Source organism: Sodiomyces alcalophilus, assembly GCF_042370955.1.
Source record: "Sodiomyces alcalophilus JCM 7366 unplaced genomic scaffold ACRALscaffold_1, whole genome shotgun sequence".
NCBI lineage: Eukaryota > Fungi > Ascomycota > Sordariomycetes > Glomerellales > Plectosphaerellaceae > Sodiomyces > Sodiomyces alcalophilus.
In genome coordinates, this window is record NW_027263532.1 from 5,014,832 (window position 1) to 5,024,856 (window position 10,025).

Consider the following 10,025-nt stretch of genomic DNA (forward strand, 5'->3'; position numbering starts at 1 on the left):
GACCATGTTGTTCCAGGCGAGACGTGACTGGCTGCGCATAAAAGTTGACCAAAAACATATCGACTGTATTCAGGCGTTGGGCTTGCGTTGGGATTATCGACGAGGGGAGTTGGTGCGGTTGCGAGAGCGAATGGGCGGCGAGGGCATCAGCACATTGTTCATCGGGATTAACTCGTGGCCTATGGATCCAGCCTCATCGGATTCATCACCACATGGAGTACGAAGTATACTGGGCTTATCTAATACTGTCTATTCGTATTAGCCGTCGAAAGTCCCGCCGGAAGCAACTAATTCCGTCCACCGGCTCCCGACTCCTCTCCCAATCCTCGGCTCCGGATTTCGGTTGCTCCGGCTCCTAGATATTATTACATAATATGACCGTCTGTACTTTATGCCCGACATGACCTTTATACGGCTAGATCATAGCAACACCCGGCCCAAACTCCGGTGAACACAAAGCGGGGTCGAAAAGCTTCATCGGCGAGAATGCCGACTTTCGTCCTGTTAAGACATGACCAACACGCTAGTGGGAAACAAAGTGGATATGGATGCAGGGCGACAGGTGGGATGATTTGTAATCGCCAGCGGGCAAAATACCGCGGGCCGCTCTCATCATCTACCTACAACGTACGTCCTCACGATCATTCTCATCCTCTGTCGCAGTTCAGAAATTCCTCCCTCTTAGTTTAGTTGCGACTCTCATATCCTCAGTTTCCACCGCCATCGAAGCACAAGCCAAACAAACACAATGGCCGCCTCACCTATTCCTCCCACCCTAGCCGTCGCAAGCCTCAAGACGGCTACCCCGTCAGCCCGGAGTCGCGTACGTACGACCAGATCATAGTGTCCAGCCCCTATCCTCCTGGGGAGATCACATCTTCAAACTCCTGGCATGCATCGGCCGTTATGACCTCGATGCTAACAAACCGCGTGAATAGCTTCTCGAAATCTTCCCTGCCTTGGCAAACCACTCCCGGGACAATGAGCCTGACACCCTGAGCTATTACTTTTTCAATAGCACGTCAGAGGACGACTACGCCCTCTACGGCTTCGAGGCGTAAGGACGTCCCCAACTTGGTCCTAGATGGGATCAATGAGACTGACGAGGTCCCGTGAAACGAAACCACCGAGTTCCTGACTGACACCACACGCAGCTACCCCACCAAGGCCGCACTGATGGATGTACACGCACAGTCCGACGTGTTTAAGAACTTTGGAGCCACTACCCAAAAGGAAAACCTCTGCGCCATCGACGTGGACCTGTTCAAGCCCGTGGGCGGCTTTATCCTGCGCAGCGGCGAAACTGAGCGGCCGGTCGAGCTGATCGTCATCAATACGTTCCCGTCCGGCTCCCCCGTTTCGGGTGATCGGCTTAAGGAGTACGCCCGGTACGTCGAGGAGGAGGAGAAGGAGGGCTGTCCCACGTTTGTCGTGATGGAGAACGAAAAGACGGGCGACATTTGGACGTTTGAGAGGTACGCGACTCGCGAGTTTTACACGCGGACGCACCGCGCGTCCAAGGCGTTTGGGGATCTGTTTGGGGATGCGCAGGCTGCACCGGCGACCAGGGAGTTTACCGAGGCCAATCTTGGTTTCCTCTTGAAGTAGTTGTTTCGGGAAGTTGGAGGTAACTGCACCTCCAGCAGACCTTCTGAAGACAATACATAATTAAGAGAAGTGTAGATATGGTTCAGGTTGTTCATATATACTCACCGGTACGTCGATATGCGTCTCCTCGATCTGGTCCAACCCAGAGACCATCAAGGGGTAGCAACATCGGCACATAATGTAGCCGAGTCGGAATCAAAGTCAGACTCAGAATCCACGACACCAACATCCCCCAAACATTCTGCGGGAATACGAGAAACCATGACAGGCATCTCAATGAGCCTCTGTCTCGCCAGATGCCGCAGAGCCCGCCACATCCTCCGCGTATTACTCCGCGGCAGATCACGATGGAGCCTCAACCTCTCCACGACAGTACGCACAGCAGCCGCGCGGCTTTCCAACGCCATGGTGTTCCAGAACCGTCTCAGGACGTCCATCTGCGAATGACACCCATGTCCGGCGAAGACACGGGCCAGGCCGACGAACATGCACAGCACGTAGTCCAGTTCGGGGCGACAGTAGGTCTGAACATGGGGTAACAGCTCGAGGGCGAAGCTGGCGACGGCAAAGCCTAGCTCGTGGGAGCATCCCAGGGCGCGATCCCGGTCGAGGAGGCAGCAGAGGAAGAAGAACTGCCAGAAGATGTCGTACACCGTGGCGCGGGTGGCGGCGCGGGATGTTGTTCGGCCCCCGGCATGCCGATGATGACGATGATGGGAGAGCAGGGAGCGAAAGCGTTCAAAGAGGTTGTGGAAGCCGTGTCTGACGAGGATGTTGAGGTTCTGGAAGAGGAAAGTCGAGGTGGCGAAGAGCGATTCTATAAAAGGGGTCCCTAGGTCGATCAGAGGCGTCGATCTGGATCTGGATCGGAGTACATCTAAGTCTATGTCGGAGTTGTAGCCGGCCAGGTAATCGGCGACGCGGAATTCTCGGCCGAAACGACCTCGCCCTATGCTGTTACGGGTCCGGGGGAGGTGGGTGCGCAGGTGGGAAGATAGGACCGTGGCGGTCCCTCCAGTGGCTAGGTGGACGGTGACGAGGGGGTCTCGGTCTCGGATAGACGTAGTGGGAGGCGAATTAGGGGAATGCGTCGAATAGTGAAGGGGGCCGTTGGGAGAAACAAAAGGGGGAAAGGTGTTATAGTGTATGGCAGAGGGGCCGGCGCCAGGCTGGGCCGGTTGTGCCGGTTGGGGCGGTAGACGGGGAGGCCAGTTGACGGGCCATGTAGCGCCTGGGATGGGAAGAATGTTGTATGCGACATGTCCCGGCGGAGGTTGCGGAACGTGGGTGTTGATGATACTGGGACCGTTTCTTGCGTTGTTATGGTTGTTAGCGAGGACGGTAAGATGGGGTGGATAAGGGGCTGTGGGTGGAAGCCACGCTGGATAGACCGGATGGAACATGAGCTGGAGCCAACGAGGCATAGAATGCGATATAGAGAGGAGAGCTCTTAAGCCTTCCTCTTAAGTAGACTCCATTGGAGTTACTCACGACATGGAGGGTGCAAACATCACTGAAGTGGCCCTGGAGATGAGCGTACAGGCTTGCCTAGTCATAACGGTCACTTGTTTGACTTCAATTGCTTCGGCGCACAAGTTACAGTAGCAAACGACGAGTGGCCTTTCGGAAGAGGACGGCGTGAGGCTTGATCGGCACCAACTATCATGAGCCTCACTATCCTGTCCAGTGCCAGCACTGCAGTTTCCTCTAATGTTTGTCTTCATCTCACCCAATCATCAAGGCAAACATGGCACCTCTTCCGAAACTCCTGTAGACTATGTCGAGGCTTTACTTCTGTCACAAAGTTCCATCATCGACAGTTTGTCTAATGCCAGACCACGACGGCCTCCTGTCGGAGAATGCCTAGGCAGCTGGGCTGTTGTTGGTCGGCCTGTCGAGTCACCGTCACTATGATTTCATGCTCAGTAGAGAGGGGCGTCTCATCTATCATTTTCTCTAATCCCATCCGACTCCCGTCTATCGCATGCAAGTCGACTGAAAAGGAGGGCGAGCTGAAAACATTGAAGCTCAACTTGACAACTTCTCAAGCACCCGTACGCATAAAGATATTGGACGGCAGAGCCCGCTTGGTCCTAAACTCCTCATCGACCGTCGCATAATCCATCTCGCCTCCCACCTGCTTGAACCCGAGCTTGAGATACACGTGCCGTCCCATGGCCGACGCCTCGGTCAGGCACTCGATCCCCCTCGCCTTGGCCTCGTCGATCCCCCACTGCACCAACCGGGTGGCGATGCCCCTCCGCTGGAAATTGGAATGCGACGCGCAGAGGTCCAGCACAAAGGCCGCGGGGGGCTTGTCGCCGGTCGCCCCGGGCTCCCCCTTCTCCTTGACGACGCGGATGCGGTCGGTGTGCAGCGCGTGGTCCAGCTGGCGGCAGAAGCGCTGCTCGGGTTCGTTCCCGGGGTAGAGCTCCTCGAGGTCCATGACCTTGCCGAGGTCCTCGACGGGCGGGTCGCCGTAGCCCTCGACGACGGAGAGCTGGACCCAGATGGCCATGCCGACGATGAGGCGCTTGGTGTCGTCGGCCGGCGCGGCGGGGTTCGGGGCGGTGGCTTTGAGGAAGACGGTGTTGGGCTTCCCGTTGCGGTCTTTGGTGATGGTGCGGAAGCGGGCGGCTAGGCGGGCGGCGCAGCGGGCGTTGCCTTCTGGGGTGTCCCAGCCTGGGTTCATCTGGGTCCAGATGCCATCGTTTACCTGGATGCCAAAGGCGTCGGTGATGCAGTCGAAGGAGTCGAGGACGTCTTTTTCGTCCACCATGGGTTCGATCCGGATATCTTGAGCGGACATGGTGACGGTTGTTGAAGTAAGTGAGCGTTTAGACGTTAGTGGCTGGGGTATGATCTTGGTCTATAAAGGCGCAAGTCGAATAACATGAACACGTTGTCGAGGGGTGGAAATGGAGGCTTGAAGTCCTTCTTTTAAAGACCCCTCCATGTCGTCAATCGCGCCAATTATAAAAATTGATCCATGCAATGGGCCAGTGATTGTCTTAGTAAGAGGAATGCTCTGCTTTCGGTCCTTTTCCATCCAAGTGGAAACTCCTTTTTAGCAAGTCCACTCAGGGGCAGGGGATGGTGATCTTGGTGGAAAATAAATAAAATAAAAAGGAAAGAAAAGTTCAACAAAAAAGAGTCGAGGCAAATCAAGGTCATTCATTCCCTTAGAATAAGTCCCGTAAACGTCAAGGACTTATACGACGACGGACTGAATGTAGAGGTCTCTCAAGCACGGCACGAGTCCACGACGTCAAGATGCCCGAAGGAACAATATTTGTGAGATTCATCATTTCTTTACCCTATTGTCCCTGAGATGAAATATCAATCTCAGTTTCATGAGACTCGGGTCATCGCCACCTGATCAAGTGGCGGTGAGAGAGGCGGACGCGGAGGACATGGGCGTGAGAATGCTCCATGGGATGGGGACAGCCGCTGCAGGGGCAATTGAAGCGCGGCAATCGTGCAGACAACGTGGAAGATATGCCGTCAACTCCATTGCAACATCATCATCGTAGTACAACGTCAGGGCTAGAGACGCATCTTGGCTCGACGGACAACACATAAACAGGCATCCTGCAGAATGTAAGGTGGAATATGTATCATGTATGCAACTTACCCGAGACAAATGACCCCTACAAACAAACAAGATCAGCGACCGGTCATAGTCGATGATAGAAGGCAGCAAACGACACGCCCCAAAGCGGCTGGGCTAATCACCACGTGAAGACACTCAAAACCATCACCAGGTGGCAACGGGAGCCCATTGTCGCACGAGCGGAAAGAGTCCCATCAGTCGTCTACTTAAGGGCGAGGGTCCACCGACTTTCGGGGAGGAAATGGCCTAGAGAGAGGCTGGCGACATGATTTATCAGTTTCAACCTCATACTTGAGACTCATCCACTCCGATTTTCACTCGGACAAGATGGTATGCTATATATCCCGAGGCATACTTTGAAGCAATGGAGTATGCTACACTGAAAAGAAGGCAAAGGACCTTCCAGCCTCGGCGGGATAGATCTGTCTCATGATGACCGCTGCTTCTTACAGTGGTCATTGAGAGCGGTCCTCATATACATTGAGACACCTGTGCCCCTTATTAGTAAATGCCCAAGCATCAGCCGCGACGGCACAAGACAACAAGACCAATCGAGGAAGAACGAGACATCTGAAAGAAAACAAAGGACCCAATGTGCATCAGGTACGCCAAAGTCCGGCCCACCGCCCTCTGCGGCAACGAGCACTGGACAACCCTGACGCTCGACAAGCGCAACTTTGACGACAACCTCTGGAACCTGCGCTTCCACACCGCCACCTCGCGCCCCTACTGCCTCGCCCACCCGTCCCAGCGCGCCATCCCGCCCTACAAGATGCGCGGCACCGCCGGTCCGCCCCGGGACGAGTTCTGGCTGCTCTGCCCCCTCGCGCGGCCGCGCCCGGGCTACGCGCTGTACGACGACGACGTCTCGCGCATCTTCGACCGGCTCATCGCCACCCATGAGCCCATCTGCCCGGTCATTATCCGCTGCGACGAGTGGCTCTGGGACGACCCGGATGCGTTCCTCGAGTGCGAAGGGTGTAGGAGGGCCGCTGAGGCCACTGAGGGGCTCGACAAGGAGGGTCCTGTGGCGCATCGGCGCAGGATTAGGGAGTGGAGGAAGTATTGGGGGCGGCAGCCGCTTGATCCGCGGTGGCAGTGGTTTAGGGACTTGTTGAGGGAGTTGAGTCGTCTTTTGCTGGAAGAAGCGTCGGGGGGTTGAGGGGAATATACATGTATAGAATGTATATATAGAGGAGGAATTGGTGGTATGAGCTTCTGATGGGATAGACAAAAGGAATCGGAGTGTGTTGAACGAATAATCGAATGTATTTCAGTCAGTGAGGACCTCTGCTGAAGAACCCAGAACACACTTCTGCCTGCGGTATTCAGGGGTAAGTGGTAGTGGCTGGGTTGACTCAGTGATGAGATAAAACCAGACACACTTGAACAATGGTATATCCAAGCCATGCAAATGGTTGTTTCGCAGGAAATAAGCAATTCGAGTAAATCAACTCATAATTCCCATTGTGGTGCGCGAGCTCGTCGCCTCTGAAGACTAAAGACAAAAAGACGTCCGTCTAGATAAATATATACAAAAGAAGAGTAGATAGACACAAGCGCGTCAAACCAGCCCGTTATGTACGGTTTTCAAAATAAAGACAAACCCTCAGGCATCAAGCCTCAAAGCAAAGCAAACAGGACACCAGCAGCAGCGACAACGTACTCGACGCCCGAGCCGAGACGAGCCGCAGCGTTGACCAGGACAGGAGGCTCGCTGGTGTCGCTCGGGGCCGCGGGGACGGTCGTGTCAGGCTCCTCGGGCTCGCCGGGGACGATGGGCTGCGGCTCGGTGGGCTGCTCGGGAAGCTCAGGCTCCTCGGGCTGCTCGGGCTCCGCAGGCGGGGTGTCCTCGGGGACGGGCACCTCGGGGATGGGCTCCTCGGGAAGTTCCGGCTCGGGGACTTCGGGAATCTCCGGCTCGGGCGCTTCGGGGAGCTCCGACTCGACGGGGGGCTCGGGGACAGGAGCGGGAACGTCGGAGGCGGGAGGCTGGGGAACGAAGGAGGTGATCCAGGTGCTGGAGGGGGTGTAGATGGTCTCGGTGGTGTAGATGGTGGTCTGGACGGTGGTGGTGGTGGTCTCCTCCTCCACGCAGCTCTCCGAGGGCGTGGGCATCACGTGGATGGTGGTCTCGATGATGACGGCGTCCGAGGGGATGACCTCGGAGGGGGTGACATCGTCGGAAGGAGGGACATGGTCGTCGTCAGAAGGGGGAGGGACGTCGTCATCGTAGGACGGAGGAGGGACGTCATCGTAGGAAGGAGGAGGGACGTCATCGTCGTCAGAAGGAGGAGTGGCGGGCTCAGTAGGCGCCGGGGGGTCGTCGCAGTCGCAGTCCTCGGTGGCGGTCTTCGTCTTGGTCGTAGTGATGGTGACGTCGGTGGTGTACCCGTCTTGCGGGGCCGAGGGCGAGGGCGAGGGCGAAGGAGGGACTTCCTTGGAGGAAGGGATGGGGGCCTCGCTGGAAGGCAGAGGAGCCTCCTCAGAAGCAGAGGGGACGGGGACCTCGCTGGACGGAAGAGGGACCTCCTCGGACGAGCTGGGGACAGGAGCCTCGCTGGAAGGGCGGGGAGCGACCTCAGAGGAGCTGGGAACAGGGACCTCGCTCGACGGAACAGGAACCTCCTCGTAGTAAGAAGACGAAGGGGCGGGAACCTCCTCGGAAGACGGAACGGGAACCTCGCTCGAAGGAAGGGGCACCTCCTCGGACGAGGTGGGCACAGGGGCCTCGCTCGACGGAATAGGAACCTCGCTCGAAGGAAGAGGAATCTCCTCAGAAGAGGGGACGGGCACCTCGCTGGACGGGATAGGGACCTCCTCGTAATAAGAAGACGAGGGGGCGGGAACCTCCTCGGAAGACGGGAGGGGAGCCTCGCTCGAAGGAACAGGGACTTCCTCGGACCAGGTAGGGACAGGAACCTCGCTCGATGGAACGGGCGCCTCGCTGGATGGCAGAGGAACCTCCTCAGACCAAGTGGGAACAGGAGGCTCGCTGGACGGGAGGACCGGCACGTCGGTGCTGGCGGGAACCTCGCTGGTGTGGGTGGCCCAGTAGGTGATGCAAGAGCAGGCCGAGGACACGAGGTATGGGTCGTCGTCGCAGTTGCTAAACTCGGTGGGGATGGCCTCGGGGGCGGTGGTGGTGTGGGCGAGGAACTCGGGGCAGAAGGCCTCGGCCTTTTCGATGAAGCGGGCGTCGATCAGGTTGCGGTAGCAGTTGTCGGTTTCCTGGCCTCGGATTAGACCATGCCGTCAGGAGGTGGATGAGAGGAGGAAAAGCATACACAGTAGGGCCACTCGTGGGCCTGAACGGCCACGGTGAGGGCACCCAGGCCCAACAGAGCAACAGCACGCATTTTGGGGCTGTAAATGTCTCGTTTTTCGTCTTCTTGTTGTCTTCAACGTTGGTTATTCTCCCGGCGGTAAATCAAGGCGAATGAATGGATCCAATTCGCAAATAAAAGAATGTGGGAAAGAGAGTGAATAAAAGAAAGGAATGTCTTTCCAAAAGAATGTCTGAATGAAGGACTGACTTGCAGAGTGAGTGTAAAGGAGAACAACGCAAGAGACAAGAGACAATGAGAGAGAGAAAAAACGGTGAAGCCCTAGACTTGGCGTCTCGCTCGCGACGAAGAGGGTCTGGCCTACTTAAGTGACGAGGGCGACCGGCAAACCATCTGCACGAAGGGGGGGGGAGGGCAAGGGGATGGCCAAAGCCCTGACCCTGGCCTATGACAGGGGCCCCTGGACCACGGCGCTCAACCCGCCTTGCTTTCCAGTCTGGTTCCTCTGGGCTTAGCGAGGAGGAAGAGGAGGAGGCGGCGGAGCAGGGGTGCTCGCGACCAGTGAGAGAAGGGGGAAAAGATGCGAGGAACCAGCGAGAGCCACGTCTACCGAGTAAGGTACACCAAGATCCCCACTGACGTGCAGACATTTCAGCCTGGCCAGGACACGATACGACGTCCGGTCCTTGGTCAGCCATCGGTATCGTGACAGGTGTTTTGTTTAGTTGCAGAAGCTAGTTGATAGTCTGTTGAGAGCCTTCACGTTGTATGTCCAAGTTGCTTTGAATAACTTGAATAGGCGACGCCTGGAAACAGGATCACAACAGAGGGGCGGCAACGAGACATGACTGTGGTCCTCATCCGCCCGGTTCCTGGGTAAAGTCGTCGGCCCCTGTCCATCTAGGACGAAAAGGGGCTAGTCAGGGGGAATGGGCGGCTGCTGGCTGCGTTGGTGTTTCTTGGCAACCAACACGTGGAAATTATGGATTTTGTCCTTGAGACAAACAAACAAGACTGATAATAAGGACGATGATGGTCATGATCGTCATGGTTTGTCTTTCTCTTGTGCTTTCAGCTTTGGCGTCCTCTACAACGTACTTCACGGCCAACCCTTAGCTGGCCTGGACGACATGGACTGTATATTCAGACGACTTACTACACTACATACACAACTACCATGTAATTACACTTACTTGTACGACCTCACTTCGTATTCAGGGTAACAGGGCGTCCTAAGGCCCCGTTCAACAATTTCAACAACTTGTTGAAAAACGTCAACATGACCAAAAAATGCATAACTCCTGACCCACCGATGCATAAGGGCCCCCTTTTATATGATATTTTCGCAATAATCGCATTTTTTATGCCAACCTCTACTATACCCCTATCATACCCCTATTTTCGAAGTACCACGCTAGATAAGGGTCTTCTTATTAAAATTCTTTAATAACTTATTCGTATTTATATAGGAAAGTGTGGAAGCACCTAAAAGGTGCTTCTAAGTTATTGAAGATCTT

At 55.8% G+C, this 10,025-nt stretch overlaps 6 protein-coding genes across 6 annotated transcripts; 3 read left to right on the top strand and 3 right to left on the bottom strand.

The window, feature by feature from the left end:
- Positions 1-623: 623 nt before the first annotated feature.
- On the top strand, positions 624-1,816 carry ACRALDRAFT_1073372 (uncharacterized protein). Its single transcript, XM_071018091.1, has 3 exons — positions 624-823; positions 939-1,057; positions 1,155-1,816. Exons 1-3 carry the CDS (start codon positions 749-751, stop codon positions 1,606-1,608), a joined length of 648 nt encoding a protein of 215 aa, XP_070880059.1. The 5' UTR covers positions 624-748; the 3' UTR covers positions 1,609-1,816.
- ACRALDRAFT_2024905 (uncharacterized protein) lies at positions 1,761-3,032 on the bottom strand (the record flags this gene model as incomplete). Its single annotated transcript, XM_071020271.1, has 1 exon — positions 1,761-3,032. The coding sequence occupies one exon, from the start codon at positions 3,030-3,032 to the stop codon at positions 1,761-1,763; it is 1,272 nt and encodes a 423-aa protein (XP_070880060.1).
- Positions 3,033-3,370: 338 nt separating this feature from the next.
- Positions 3,371-4,537, bottom strand: ACRALDRAFT_1059264 (uncharacterized protein). Its single transcript, XM_071016002.1, has one exon. The coding sequence runs from the start codon at positions 4,415-4,417 to the stop codon at positions 3,653-3,655; it is 765 nt and encodes a 254-aa protein (XP_070880061.1). The 5' UTR covers positions 4,418-4,537; the 3' UTR covers positions 3,371-3,652.
- A 25-nt stretch (positions 4,538-4,562) lies between these two features.
- ACRALDRAFT_205120 (uncharacterized protein) lies at positions 4,563-6,383 on the top strand (the record flags this gene model as incomplete). The annotated part of the gene is made up of 14 exons (XM_071021600.1): positions 4,563-4,610; positions 4,680-4,713; positions 4,768-4,777; positions 4,845-4,902; positions 4,940-4,956; positions 5,003-5,027; positions 5,056-5,097; positions 5,142-5,229; positions 5,274-5,346; positions 5,386-5,418; positions 5,499-5,551; positions 5,612-5,712; positions 5,808-6,313; positions 6,350-6,383. 14 exons carry the CDS (start codon positions 4,563-4,565, stop codon positions 6,381-6,383), a joined length of 1,122 nt encoding a protein of 373 aa, XP_070880062.1.
- A 461-nt stretch (positions 6,384-6,844) lies between these two features.
- Positions 6,845-8,580, bottom strand: ACRALDRAFT_1059263 (uncharacterized protein; the record flags this gene model as incomplete). The annotated part of the gene is made up of 3 exons (XM_071016001.1): positions 6,845-7,354; positions 7,385-8,452; positions 8,509-8,580. 3 exons carry the CDS (start codon positions 8,578-8,580, stop codon positions 6,845-6,847), a joined length of 1,650 nt encoding a protein of 549 aa, XP_070880063.1.
- A 350-nt stretch (positions 8,581-8,930) lies between these two features.
- Positions 8,931-9,731, top strand: ACRALDRAFT_205118 (uncharacterized protein; the record flags this gene model as incomplete). Its single annotated transcript, XM_071021599.1, has 7 exons — positions 8,931-9,002; positions 9,077-9,126; positions 9,164-9,197; positions 9,234-9,252; positions 9,336-9,376; positions 9,413-9,481; positions 9,522-9,731. The coding sequence occupies 7 exons, from the start codon at positions 8,931-8,933 to the stop codon at positions 9,729-9,731; spliced, it is 495 nt and encodes a 164-aa protein (XP_070880064.1).
- Positions 9,732-10,025: the final 294 nt, after the last annotated feature.